Raw genomic sequence first — 15,035 nt, 5'->3', positions numbered from 1 at the left:
AATAAGTCGTTTGCAAAATCGTTTGCAGTGAAAGGGCTAGATTGAGGGGAGTGATTCTGGGTAAGTTTAGATACTGTATCAAAAAGGAACCTGGAGTTAATTTTGTTAACATTAATTAGTTTCGAGTAATACACAGATTTGGCTGTGCAGAGAGTGCATTTATAATCCTTTAGGCTGTCGTGCCATGCGAGGCGGAAAACCTCTAGTTTGGTTGCCCGCCAGTTTCGTTCCAATTTCCTACACACCTGCTTCAGCGTATGGGTTTCATTATTAAACCAAGGTGTTGAGTGTTTATGCCTATTTTTTATAGTTAATGGTGCTACCATATCTAGTACATTACAGACAGTAGAATTTATGCTGTCCGTCAAGTCGTTCACAGATCTTTGCTGATCATTAAAAGATTTGAGAGCAGTTGGAACCAGGTCAATGAGCGCAGCAGTGCTGGAAGCATTAATGTGATGCCGGCTACGAACCGTGGTAGAGACAACTGGAGTGAACGAAAGAGTTACTTGGAAAGTAATAAGAAAATGGTATGAGAGGGCAGCGGAGTAATAAAATGCAATAAAATGTAATAAAAGAATTTCTAACTAAATTTCCCATTTTTATGTCCTAAGACACATCACTGACAACTTTATAACCCGTCTTGTGTTACTAAGGTGTACGAGTTGTTTGCAGTGAACTATTTCTTAGATATAATTTCTAGGTTGGTGTTCTTTGGTTAGGTGATCTGCAGACCTTTAATATATGTTACGATAGTGAAGCTGGCAAACCAATTTCTACATGGACAGTGAAAAATTTAAGTGTCTATAACAGCATTTGACCAGTAACGTACAGCTCAGGGGAGTTAATGTCGTCCATCAAGTCCCAGTTAGCACTGGATCCTGCAGGAAGAGTTCGGCACTTTTCTTTTCCTGCAAACACCAACAACAAAAAAGCCAGAACAAAAAAACACTGATTTGTTTTCAGACAAGCAAATGGCAGTAACACCACTATACTTCATGCTGACCACAACCACATTATCTAAATGATGCACTTCCATCAAAACTTCCATTTTCACAAAACAGGATTCTCCTACCTGATACATCTGCGCTACTGCCAACGTTAATGAGGTTTTCCACAAAGTGTTCCTGTGCAGCTGGACGGCTCAACTCGTCAGTATCCTGCAGCTGCATGGTTATGTCCTCCAGCTCATGATCCAGCTGTTTGTGTGAGAATCAGCATTAGATGCCTACTCAGCTGAGTTAGGTTCAGATGCTCTCCAGACATCAAACACACTGAGAGTGACAGTTGTAAAAGAGGTGAGACCATTTGGGGGGAAGAGATAATTAACATGAAAGACCATTCAGGTGCTGCTTCTATGCTATCTAGCAGCAATTTAGCATCTCAAAAATTGTCATTTAAAATTCTGAGAAGGCTGGGAATAATTATTACCAACATGTGGCTCAGGACCTTCATAATAACATCACTAACATTATGACAGTGTTACTACCAAGTAAATAACAATTAATTAGTATTCTGTGTCTTGCAATCATGAGGTACCTGATTATTAAAATTTCTTGCTTGGGGTTTTTGTTCCATAATTGGGTGCTAACATTTCAGCTGAAGCTGTAACTGAGTGGAAAATGAAGCTGCCCACACTCTGTGGAATTGTGACAGTAATGTGGTCTACCTCAGAGAGTTGCATGATGAGCCGCTGGTTTTCTGACTGCAGGGCATCCAGGTGGGAAGGACTGACTGGAGTTTCACTGATCTCCGAGCTGGAGTCTCCAGAATCATCACTATCATCAGTTGCCTCCTTTTCAATCTCGCTTTCCCTCTTTTTTCCCATTTGGTTCTGGGTGAACTGGAAACATTTATCAGGGTCTGTCCTCAAGATAATTAGCTGTGGGGACAGACATACGGTGTGTTTTGAGCACAGCTGCAGTTTGAAAACTCGACTGACTTTGGCTATTGAGGAATTGAGCTGCTAGTCAGCCGAAGCTGAATTGTGTCTGTTTTCATGAATGCTACAAATTCCCATTAAGGTGTAAGTACTGTTTGTTTGTTAGTTTGTTTTGTTACCAACTGGGACTGAGCAGGAACATTAGGGAGTACAGCTTTGTCTTACTTTCGGAACAAACAGCAGACCAAGGGTACTGGTGTTACAGATGATGATGATTAGAGCCATGGTGCAGAACTGTGCATTGGGCTGGTCTCGGGTCAGTTCCGCTAGCACAAGACCAAGGATGGACATGATTCCCACGTTGCACATGCTGAGATTGATGTACCTGCTGTCATTCAACCCAGGGATCCTCACATGCCTCATCTCCCAGGCCAGGAAACAGCCAAAAAACTAAACAGGTAAAGCAGGTTAATATTGCCAGCACAATTCATTCTGTTATTCTATCAAATAACCTTTGTTGTAGTTTGCTGTTTCCCAGGTGAGTGACCATAGAAAAAAGAGGTAAAACTAATTAAACAGATAGTGATTTATGCAAAGGTTTTCACTTGTTCCTGAGGCAATTTAATGTTGGTTTGACTGCATCAGAACCCTGATATCCAAAATCTCCAGTTTAGTGAAAATCAAGTAACCAAACAATGTAGTGCACACTTCTTGTTAGTTGTTTTGTTGAGTGGAGTTAAAATTTTAATTACTTCTCAATTTATTACAAATGTCTGTGACTCTCAACTAAAATGCACGAGTGAAATCCTGATAATGTTCTTACCAGAAGTAGAGTTTTGTGGGCATATACAGCTGTCAACCACATGGACAAGTGCATGCTCTCACAGCACTCCAGGAAGGGCCGGATGGCAAAGTCTCGTCCATCAGGATCAGTCTGCATCAAATCAATGTGAAATATGGATTGCATCCCTCAGTTTTAGTCTTGAAAGACATTGTGTGAGTAACAGGTTTGCAAAACATCAGAACACAGCCCCTTGGATCTGAACTATTCCAGTCTCTATGTTTATTTAGAATGTGGCTTAGCCGGTACACAAAAGGGGAGAAAAAAAACAAAAGAAAGGCGAGTCTTTTGCATGGTTTGCATGACTGGTACAGGATGCCACAGGAAATTCTCTGTATCTCTTTGCTTGTACCTCAGGTCTTTGAGAACAAACAGCAAATCAAGTTCACACAGTTTTGAACACAAGACTGTGAATGTGAAAGTAAATGTGGGTTTGACTAAGTTCAGTCATTATGCATTTGAAATGCTGGTATCTTGCCATCTTGTGTAAATACCAGCAAGATACTGATAGATTCCAGTTCATCATAATCATGCACAGAACAGGTAACAGTAACAAGGAAACTAACACATCTTGCAGCCTCTCCATCACCTGAATTAGTTCATCACTGTGACCCTCAAAGCAGATTAACAAAACAGCTGCACTTGCTTTTCTGCTTGTGTGGTTAAGTTACAGATTGTTACTGGTGACCACAACACATGCAGGGGGCACCTGATGTGAGATTCATACTCTACATCTTGCACCAGCAGCTCAGTGCAAGCAACTCACTGAATCCTCACAACACGATGTAAAATACAGCAATTATATGATATTGTTACTGCATTAATTATTATAACAGCAAGGCAGTACCGTGCACTATCACAGAAGTCTAATGAAAAACTCACAGATTATCTAAAAACATTTGTATAGTTCACATAGTGAGAGCCAGGAAAAGAGGGAGGAAACCTGTATAAACCACACTACAGTAAGAGTTCAAAGGGTAACGCCTCCCTGAAGCATCAGTCAGTGAGAATGCACTTCAAGATTCAGAAATAATCACTTTAAAGGAAGATTGTGTAATAACATCTAGATTGCTGTTGAGTCTCACTTACTAAACTTAAGATTGAACATGGGGGGAGTTGGGGGAAAGGTTAAAGAATTTATTGAAGGGAACAAATCAGAGGCCATTGCTGGCATTGTGATATTACTTCTTGAAAAACATGTGGAGATGGAATTTGCCTGCCCTTGCAATCCAGATTGGAATAAGCTCTTTTCTGCATTTTTCTTTGTTGTGCCAACAATTTTTATTTTTGCAGTAATATTTCTTGTAAAGAAGCCACGGTCCAGAATAAATTGTGGACATGTTTTTACGTGCATGATGCCATCATTTATATGGGATATCCTGCTGTTTTTTGATGGACAGTACTGGGCATGTGCACGGATCGATTGGGAAGGCACATCAGTCCCCACTGATATATCAGCTTCTACAACTTGGTGTCAGCCACAGAATGAGACAGAGAGACTAGGGGCAAAACTCAAATTTCATCACTTCAGACTTGAGTCTCAGGTGAGTATTTCAGCACACTGCTAATATGTTGTTGGTCCAGTAGCTGTACATTAAAGGCTGTCGATATAAAGTGGTTATTACTGGTTATAACCATGTATAATCTGCAAATGCTGTCAGATATCAACTCATTATATGAAGTTGTTTGCTATATCTATCCCTCATCTTACAGACCTGACTGATCAGCTAATTAATCAAGTTCTCAGTTAGCTGGAGCAGGCATGTTACAGAGGGGAGAGAAGATCCATTAACACAACTGGTTTTAAAGTTTGAATAAATCATTTTTGAATTAAATATCTGAAGAATTCACCACTGATGTGTATGTGCTGTTTCAGGTCGTGGGTCTTGTTTCCCTGTCACTGCTCTCTGCTGTATTCATCTGTTATCGATGCATGAACAGACGCAAAGAAGACAATGAGCAAAGCTCTGTAAGAGAAGCAAGAGAACGTTCTGGCCTGACAGCCGATCGAAACCGTGATGAGATCAGTGAAGAAATATAGAAGCACAACCACTATCTTCAGCGTTGGAGATCCTGTCATACTGGCTTTTAAAGAGATGGACGTTATGTGCTTGAGATTCCTGACTCTGATGTTGTGTAGCATGTTGAATGAGCAGGACTGAATGATGAGGACTGGTTCAATTTCCAGGACCAGCTTGGCAAATTTACTTCCAATTAAGTTCTTTTTTCTTTTCTTCTGTTTTAAAACGCCATTCTTTGTTGGTTCCTGTGCCTGTAACAAGCTATCCCCATAACAATGGCATTAAAGGTTATCGCATGGGCAAACATTTCTCTCTCAGAAAGTGTGGTGCTCTTGTTAGGCAATTAAAACAGTATCTCTTTGACCAGTGAACTTGTCATACCAAGGCTAGATCACAAATAAAATCATTCACAATCACAAGTGAAACCAGTTTTGCCCAGAAAACAAGGCTCAAAGATAAGAGACGAAACTTGACAGTTAACAACACTCTGCTTCACATATTTTAGCTTTTTACTGAGAGCCACATAAAGCCTCTGCTGAGACATGACACATTACAGCAAATATTATGAAGGTACTTGAAGGCATACGAAAACCTTACTTTAAAATTGATATTTTTCCCAGCATATACAAGTATTTATAAACTTCAGCTTACAAAGTTTATAAATTTGAAGGTTTTTACTTGTTATATATATTAGGTAAACATATTTTCAGCTTTGCTGATCATTCATGTTACTCGCTAGTCATTTATGTTACAAGGTGGTGGTACCAAAATAAAAGTTTCTGAAATACAGGAAATAAATGATCAGAACAAGGGAATATATATATATATATATATATATATATATATATATATATATATATATATATATGGAGAGAGAGAGAGAAGAAATATAAATGAAAGCCTACACTGATTCACTGATTCATTCATATCCTGAAAGACAGCAACTTTGCTAATCATGTCACATAAACATGTGCATTGCTTGCTTCTTTCATCATGGCAAATGCAGTCTGAAAGTGAAACTGAAAGTACCACAGGAGGTGTAGAAGGAGCAGGAACTGTTGAGTTGAAATGTAGCTCCCTCCACTGGTGAATTTCCTGAACTTCAAATACTTCATCATGCATTTCATTTATTGCTCAGCACTTTTTTTGTCCTCAGTATTTATTTATTTGTTGTATGTGGCACTTGCGTAACATAATCTCATTCCCCTGTATGTATGAGTCATGCATATGCAGAAATGACAATAAAAGCAGTCTAAGTCTGAGTGTTAGCAGAACATATCTCAGGAGCACCTTTGATCATCCATGGTATGTATTGTGGGTAATTAGACACCATAACAAAGGGAACACAGTTTCAGTTCAAGTTTTCATTGTAATTACAGTGTTTGTGCACACCAGTATGGAAATATAACTGCCCACCAAAAGGGAATCTGACATCAATTTTTCTTGCTTGAAATCAAAATAATTAAAATTTGTTAAAGAACATACAAACGTACATGCGTATGGTACAAAACATCACACAAACTTTATAATATTTCTCTACATCACAGCCCTTTGCTGTTCCACCCTTTTCAGTTTAATCAAAGGGACAAGATCTACATCATCAGCCTTACAACAAAGGGTAAACGAAAAGAAAAAAAACATCTTTTAAATGAAACATGATGTGTGGCAGATTTTCTTTATTGCTAGGCTGTCAATCAATGTGTTTAGGACTTCTCCTCTGTCTAACGGCCTGATACCACAGGAAATATTTTTGCACCGTTGTTATACCTCGTCACATGACAAGAGATATAACAATAGATTAGGTTCACATGCCACAGCAATAAAAAGCCCATCAAGTGTGAAAATCTGACTGAGAAAAAAGTGTGTATGGCCCTTACCGTTATCATGCACGCAGAGAACTTGTTACCTAGGAGAGCTCTTTTTTTGAGTGTGTGCTAGCAAACAAAAAAAGATCTGTCTTTTCTTCGCACAGGTAGTATTCACACAACAAACACTCTCAAACACTATTCATTATTTTAAAAAGTTATTGAATTAAACAGTACCAGTAGTTCTGATAAACATTTACATTCTTTGGCCTGAATAAAAACCAAAGCTTGCTAATTCAGGGAATGCCACTTCAGATTTTCTGAGCACAACCTACATTAAATTCAGAATCAACATTGTTGTATTTTTTCATCAAACTGAAAAGATGTAACCCACAGGGGCTTCAGCAGCCACACAGACATTCACTGACACTTACCACTCATATGTTAACATCATTATTGGCAAACTCCACTAAGGCATATGACCACTGAAGAATCACTCGACAAGTTCCCTCTGATATAAATGGAGCTGAACATTTCAATTACTAATGCAGTCTGTTTACATTTCTGTAAGTACTCAGATTGGACATTGAGTTTTTGTTGGTTTGGTTCTTTGACAGCACAGCTGTATCTTACTAGGCACATGTTTGTGTTTGCATGCATTAGAGAGCTGAAGACTCTACTAACTTTGGTTCTGGCCTTTGGAAACTAGACAACAGAAGGACCAAAGAAGTTTATTGAAAGGACATACTGAAAACAAGCATTCACACGAAGAAGAAAGAAACATGAAGAAAGAATGCTCAAAGCAAGAGCAACAAAAGATTTGTCCCTACTCAAAACCTTTTCAAGCACACTGTATATCTCATTGCTGGCTGGACACAACCAGGATCTGGTGCATGAAACTCAGCTGAAAAACAGGCTACTTCCACCCCAGTTGTGGATTATTAGCAAACCTTTCCAAATGCATGTCATACATTGAGAAGACCTTTCAGTATGCTAACTACTTCTGTCACTTTGCCATGGCAAACTGGATCACAAGGTCCAGTGTAGTGTGAAAAATTATTTGAAAATGATATATGAGCATACTTCAAAATGGTGAAAAGTCTTATATATTTTAACATGAAAATCTACACTTACTGAGACGTTTCCTGAGAGGGAACAGCTTTCTTTATCATGCTCCATAAACATGTGCATTTGTTGTGTTTTTGTTCCTGGTGAATGCTGTCTGAAACTGACAAAATGCTGCTGTAGCTGAACAAAGGGACAAGATCCACATCATCAGCTTTCCCCATAAAACCCCGTTCTCAAAGTATACGGTAAAAAGAGAAAACACATGTATGAAATTCCCTCTGGTAGGAAACAAGGTTCTATGTCAGCAAGGACCCTGTTAAGCCAAGCCCAAGAACAGAAGAGAGTTTTTCCATTCCTTGCTAACTTTTCAAAATAAAAGTCTCTCTTTAGTAAGTACCATGTCCAGACCTCATGCTGGTCATACTGGTCAAGTGAAGAAAGTGTCTGTATGACTGTGGCATCATACTCCTGTCACCATGACTCTGTGGGAGCTGGGCACTGATCTGTACTGGGGGCTGGCACACGGGCTGTCCACTGGGCTGGTACAACTGGCATCCAATCCACCAATGGACAGCAGGTAGGCGTGGTGAAGGATGGGCAACTGTAGGGACAGTCGGCGCTGGATGCTATGGAGAGGAACACAGGATGAGAGAAGTCACTGAATGAAACAACACATGAAGCTTGAAGATGTGAAGACTTGCCTTTTGTGTGGCACAAAGATAAAGAGCAAAAACCTACCAGCTGATCAGCAACAAGTATCTTCTGTGGCCATAATAATGAATATAATAATGAAAGCACTGATGTATTATTACGAGACACGGACAATTCAAATAGCATTTACAAAAGCAATTACAATATCATTCGCAATGGTGGGATAGCTGGTTCAGGTGAATGTCTTTTTGTATTTCTTGTGTCTTGCTTGGTCACTTGCTTGCTTGCAAATCTACAGTACTATCAAACCTACAGCAAGCCTCAACATCTTTTACAAACCAAGTTGTATCACCCACAGGGGAGCAGTCAGAACGAAAAGCTCAATGAGACCCTGCACAATATATTATGTACTGAGTCCATTGAGAAGAAACAGGATTGGTCCAACTATCTCCCTCTAGTCACCCTCTCCTGTACCACCACCATTTGTACCAGTCTATAGCAAATCATGTTACTTCTTAATGTTTGGGCAAGAGCCCTGGCTGCCTGTCAATGTCCAGTCACACTGGATCACTGAGCAGCCCAAAGATGGACATGTCATTGGTCACATGCAAGGAAGACTTCAGACAGTTGCTGAGGTTCAGGGCCATTCATAGAAAGCAAAGACCTGATGAATAGCTAACAAATGCTGATCTGAAAGAGCATCAGTTGCTCTTTGAATTTTGAATTTTCCAGTAATCACCTGTGAGTCATCTTTGAAGAGTGATTTTTACATGATCTCTCTCTCTCTCTCTCTCTCTCTCTCTCTCAGTTGCTCTCAGACAGAGTGCTTATCAATGGACAAGTCACTCATCTATGCTGTCACTTACTGAATCTGAACCTTAGACCTCATGTGTGAAAAGTTTTTTACGTGTCTGTATGAACCTTAGACCTCATGTGTGTAAAGTTTGTTACGTGTCTGTATGTTGAAGTGAAACCCTGCAATTGCTCTCTTTGTGAAGAGCCTTCTTTGTTTATTGTTGAAGACAACAATACACATAACACATGGAGCAGCTTTACAACACAACACAACACAACACAGCACAGCACAGCACAGCACAGCACAGCACAACACAACACAACACAACAAGACACAGCACAGTCTGTGATAACACATCATATTACAGATGTTTGTGCAGCTCTGCACTCTGCCTCTCTGTCTTTTCTTGGTGGAACAGGCAGTTCCGTCTCTTCACACTTGCTCTTTCACTTCCCCAGTGCTTCAGTGAGACTGCAGTGTCTGTGTGGCTTTTTCCACAGCCACCCATGAATTCTAGGAAAGGCGGGGACATGCAAACCTTCTACCCCTAAACTATTCAGTTTTCTAGATGCAAAACAGAAGTAAGGTACAATGGAGGCAATGATTTATTAAAAAAATACATTGTGACAATACACAATAGAAAGTGGAACAGAAGTAAAGGAGTAAATAAAGTGAAAAATAACGAACATCACCTACAATATCAACTTAATGCAACTGAGACAAAATTCATAATCTAAAACAGTTTAATTTATTTATTTTCAGTTTACTCTACAGCTAGACTTTGTCATAGCTTACATTTAGAAGTCATTGGTGAACACTGCGTGAAAAGAGGTGTATTCGGCGTGGAATACTCCTGTATATTCCCGGATACTCCACAGATTATCGGCTGTATCTGGCAGTTTGCAGCTCTGTTACGCGGCATGGAATACTCCTGAATATGTACCGTGTTTTGGGGTCTGCCTAGAGCCCTTAGTTGCCATGGTGAATAATCCCTTGGGGGTGCTTGGAAGGGAACATTTGCACTTCACACCTTGGGCCACCAGGTATCCTGCAATTGGTCAAAAGTCTTTCTTTGGATTGGTGGAGCAATGTCTTGCCCCTCCTCTAAAACCCTTCCCCATTGGACCATTGTGGGTCCCCAGACATATGGTTTATATAATAATAATTATTATTATTGTAATTATTATTATTAATATTATTATTATTATTGGTGATGGTGTTGTTTTATGTTCATAGGTAGATTGTATAGATAGTCTGGCAAACAAAAATGAATTACACAAATTTTATTATAAATAAAGCAAATACAGTATAATATAAGGCATATAAATTGACAATTTATTATATATATATATATATATATATATATAATCAATGTACAATATATAACAGAATAGAATACATTAGAACAGAATATACTGTAATATCATAGTATATAATACAAATGCTTTTGGGAGCATAAATGAAACTCTAAATGTTGAGCATTCCCAGTAACAACCCAGCTTCCGTGGTCTCCATTCTGTAGCACCCCACACAGTGCAGACAACTCTGTGCTAGGCGGGAGGACCCACGCTGGCCTTCCATCCAAGATGGCGGCGTCCCCTTCAGAAATTATATCTACTGATGTGGTCCTCCATATGGCAGCCTCTTCCTCAGTTTAAAGAACACTAGCTCTGGCCTTGAGCAGATGCAAAACACAGTGAAAACAGAAATTAGATCACTGAAAATAGCAAATGGAGAAAAAGTCTAAGAACTACTAGGGAAATGATGTTTTGACTTACTCTTCTCCTCCTTTGCCTCGTTCGAGTGGCGATCCTGCCCCCCTCTTTGTTCTCTGGATTCACCCGGTAACTCTTTCGAATAGTCTCAATCGGTCTTTCAGGATGCTAGAGAGAAAAAAAACGGAGAAGAAAGGAAGATTGAATAAAAGTTCGTTTAGAATTCCAAGCACTGCTATGAAACAATCGCGACGATATAGTCTACCAACAAAACACGCTGTCCTACCTTGTCCGTGGATTATATCTGTGCGTGTTGTTTTCAGCATTATGCATTATCCGCACAGCTTCCTGTAGAAGCAAAATTTATACAAGAGTTAAATTCAACCACATTAAGGGATAAAGCAGATAAAGAAATGTGAACGTATCAGAATGCGCGGCAGTCAAAGACGAAAGCCAGAAGGCTACAGAAATAAACTTACCGAAACAGTTATTCCCCGCTCGTCTTCTTTTCTCAGGCAGACTCCTCTTGCGCCTCTTTGATGGGACTCCATCCTGTCCAACCGCCGAATAACATTCTCCATGAACGTTTACTGCTGTTCAGACATCTTCTTAAAAATGCATTTAACGGGGACACCCGTTGTTTGTTTTCGTTCGGACTCGGCGTTGGAAAAATTGGATATTCCCGACGCACGAGTAGCCTCTCCACTCCGCTGTCCGTTCGAAAACTCAAGTGTTCTTTTGCAAGCCATCTTCAAAATGCACACTATCGACAGAATACGGAGTACAACTTCTGTAATCCTTCACTGACTCGCTTCTCCTTACCTTACTACAGGTAACCCCTTCCCCAAAGCAAATTTCGCGCTGCAGTTGCACACAATGCTATTGGTTACTGTCACCCTACGCCATGCACGCACAGAAAACTGATTGGACAGGACTCAACCTTAGATTCTAAGTGGGTGGTTTGAAAACGGGGCGCGTCCTCGTACTGAGGAGAAACATTCCGAACAAACAAGCGAGAATCAACAACAAAAACTCCTATGCCCTGTAAACTTTTTTTTTTTTTTTAAAGTCCTGTATCCTTTGTCCCGCATCCCTCATACTGAGATAATGTCCCGCATTTTCGCTGGTCGTTTGGTTTTTAACTGTCAGAAAAAAAAAAATATATGGATCCATTATTTTACCCGCCCGCACATGAGCATAGTTTCTAATCTATTTAATAGCGCTATGTCAAAAGCAGTAAAAATGCAACATAGGCGAGTTTTTTTAAAAGCCTTGCTTTCACCAAATGGCTGAGAGGAGAGCGCTGAGGGCGGTCATCAAGAGTCTGTGGCGGCCGTCAATCAAACTGTGCAGCTGTGGGGCCGACGAATTTCTTTGCTACGTCACAAAAACCAAACTTAGTAAAACTTTACAGATATGAAGATAAACGCTGTCAGCCGACGTCATGGTCAAAAAGAAAGGAAAAAGTTCTTTTATCCCTTCTGACCATGCTTCTCATCCAATAGAGATTTTGGCTTGATATAAAGATTTGCATTGAAATTGTTTTATTTTGTGTAATATTTTATTTTGAGCCTTATTTATTCTTACAGTTGGATTTGGTCAGGGGTTTAACTTGAAAGACTTGAGCTGTATGATGCCTGCTGCTTTGCTTAAGTACAGTTGCCTTTGATTGGCCTGTAATGGCCAATGCATGTTGGATGTCTATCAATACAAGTGTATACAAGTGTTTCTTATACAGTTAGACTGACATTATATCTAAGTTTTACATCATCTCTCAGCATTAGTAACATGTCCCATATTGTCCCACACAAACTTACTATTTGTCCCCCATTTGGTCTGTTTGCATCTGGTCACCCTGTACCTTTGACCCCAAGTAAAGGACAGTTGCATAACCATCAAATATGTAATTAATGAACATTTAGACTTTTTTTAAATTATGTTTTCAGTGTGTTTTTGATGCTCCATTTGAAGTGTCCATTGTAATTTAGCTGCACAACAGAGCAATGACATTAAAGGCTATATGGGCCTACCACTGCTATATTATACACCATGCAACACCTAAGAAGTTTGTGTGGTTATCAAAATATCGGCTAAATATTACATATAGGCTAACTGATAGAAAGTTACAGTGAGGAAGGGGGGCAGGCTTCTATACCCAGTCCCACCTAGACCACTGACTGTTATTAGCATTTGAAAGGCCAAGCCATCAGCTAACGACTGTGGTCACGCGGATGCCCGAAAACTGCCATCTAACAGCTGTATTCGGACATTTGTGGGAGTTTTCAGGTCCGCATGACAAAGTTCTGCGGGCATCCGAATACCTCCGGAAAACAGCAGGTTTAGCGGAAGTTTACTTTGTCCGGATATTTCCGAATACACCACTTTTCACGCAGTGGAAGTTGACATCTTTCTGATTTAAGAAAAAAACAACAATATTGTATGAGACCGGGAAAAAAGTACATTATAACTGTCAAAGACAGTGTGAAAAAAACAATCCACCTCTCGTTCACTGTGGTTTGTATGTTCACAAAAAAATCTGCATTGTTTGCAGTTAGAATGGGGGGGGGGGGGTGCAACAACACAATCTTCTAAGAATAACAAACATGCATTATCTGCATTGCATCAGAACATTCATATATAAAAGTACCATTCCTGCACATCATATGCATGCTCAGTTTAACCATGGAATGACATTACTGTGTGCATACAACATGCTGGACAGCAGATGTTTTAAGATGTTAAATACTACTCAATGCAACTGTTGAGTTAAACCTCAAACACTTGGTAACTTTTAAGTGCATAGCAACCCTCACCCCACTGCCTGGTTACAGCAGCATGGAGGAGCTCACTGCCGTGGAGTTGGAGTGGACAGAGCTTCTCCTCTCTGATGGTTCTCTGCTGAGTTGGGGACATTTTCCGTGGCTGAAACAGATGGGGAACCACTTCTTCATTATCCTCAGAACCTGTCTTGAAAATTTCTGGCTGACCGAAGTGTAGATGAGCGGGTTCAGGCAACAGTGAATGAAAGCAATCGTTTCGGTCCACTGCATTGCCAAGTTGATGTTAGTCATCTCGTCGCACGCAGTGAAATAGCCCAGTGTTTGTAAATAGTGCAGGAAGATGACAATGTTGTAAGGGGCCCAAAAGATGAAATATACGGTGACCACTAAAAGAATGATTTTGATGGCTCTTTGCTTTTTTGACAGTCGCGTGCGTAACACAACTGGGATCACTTGAGAGTATGAGAAGATCATCAAAGCAAGAGGAAGGATCAGGGCCAGTATGTTCTGCTCCAGATACATGAACTGTTTCCACACTGTACTGTCTAGAAAGCCTGGCGCACACCTCCCTGTCTTGTTTTCCACATGCGCTAAAACGATGGTGGGTAAGGAGGCGCAGAAACTGGGAAGCCACACGAATCCCATCAGAATCACGGCCGCCCGGAACGAACGAAGAGGGATTTTTTTCACTCGTGTACAGACGATGGACACGTAATGGTGCATGGTTATGATCATTATGGAGAAGACGCTGCCATAGAAACCGAGTGTAAACATCACTGTCACTACCCGACACATGAAGTCACCAAACGTCCAGTCGGACACGGCTGCATAGTGGGCCCAGAAAGGAAGCGTCAGGACAAAGAGGATGTCTGACAGTGCAAGGTTAAAGAGACACATGTCAGCCATGGAACACTCCTTACAGTTTTTGGCGAATACACAAACCACCAGCCCATTCCCAATGATACCAACCACAAAGATCAAACTATACATGGCAGGCAGGAAGACTTGGCCAAAATCCCTCACACTGGAGTTGTCACATGATCCATCATCGAAATCACCTGATGAGTATTTATAATATTCACTGTAGTCCATCCCATTGTAATCGAAGCTCTCATCTTCGTAGTGTGCCATGTCTGCACATTTACCTGTGGGGAGACAGTTTGCATACGTTAACAGGTGCGGTCTAAATTTTACAGGTCTAATTATGTAAACAAATCTAATGTGACCCCATATAAATCACCAACAGAATAACAATGTACACATACAAACAAACTTATGGTGATTGCTGCCCAACTTATCTTACATCATTAGTGCAACTTTTGCATATACAAACATAAAACCAGTTAAAGAGAGGGAGAGAGAGAGAGAGAGGGAGAGAGAGAGAGAGAGAGAGAGAGAGAGAGAAATCTAACTAAAAAGTTGTGCTTTACTTAATGCGCTGGACAAAGGACCACGTCAGGCTGTTATTGTAGAGTA

The 15,035-nt window shown here is 40.3% G+C and overlaps 1 protein-coding gene across 1 annotated transcript; it reads right to left on the bottom strand.

The window, feature by feature from the left end:
• Nucleotides 1-13,604: 13,604 nt before the first annotated feature.
• LOC115819743 (C-C chemokine receptor type 5-like) lies at nt 13,605-14,690 on the bottom strand. Its single transcript, XM_030783245.1, has one exon. The coding sequence runs from the start codon at nt 14,688-14,690 to the stop codon at nt 13,605-13,607; it is 1,086 nt and encodes a 361-aa protein (XP_030639105.1).
• Nucleotides 14,691-15,035: the final 345 nt, after the last annotated feature.

Source organism: Chanos chanos, chromosome 8 (genome assembly GCF_902362185.1).
Source record: "Chanos chanos chromosome 8, fChaCha1.1, whole genome shotgun sequence".
NCBI classification, from domain to species: domain Eukaryota; kingdom Metazoa; phylum Chordata; class Actinopteri; order Gonorynchiformes; family Chanidae; genus Chanos; species Chanos chanos.
The sequence above is the reverse complement of the archived record's forward strand: the minus strand, read 5'-3'. Positions and strand labels throughout refer to the sequence as shown.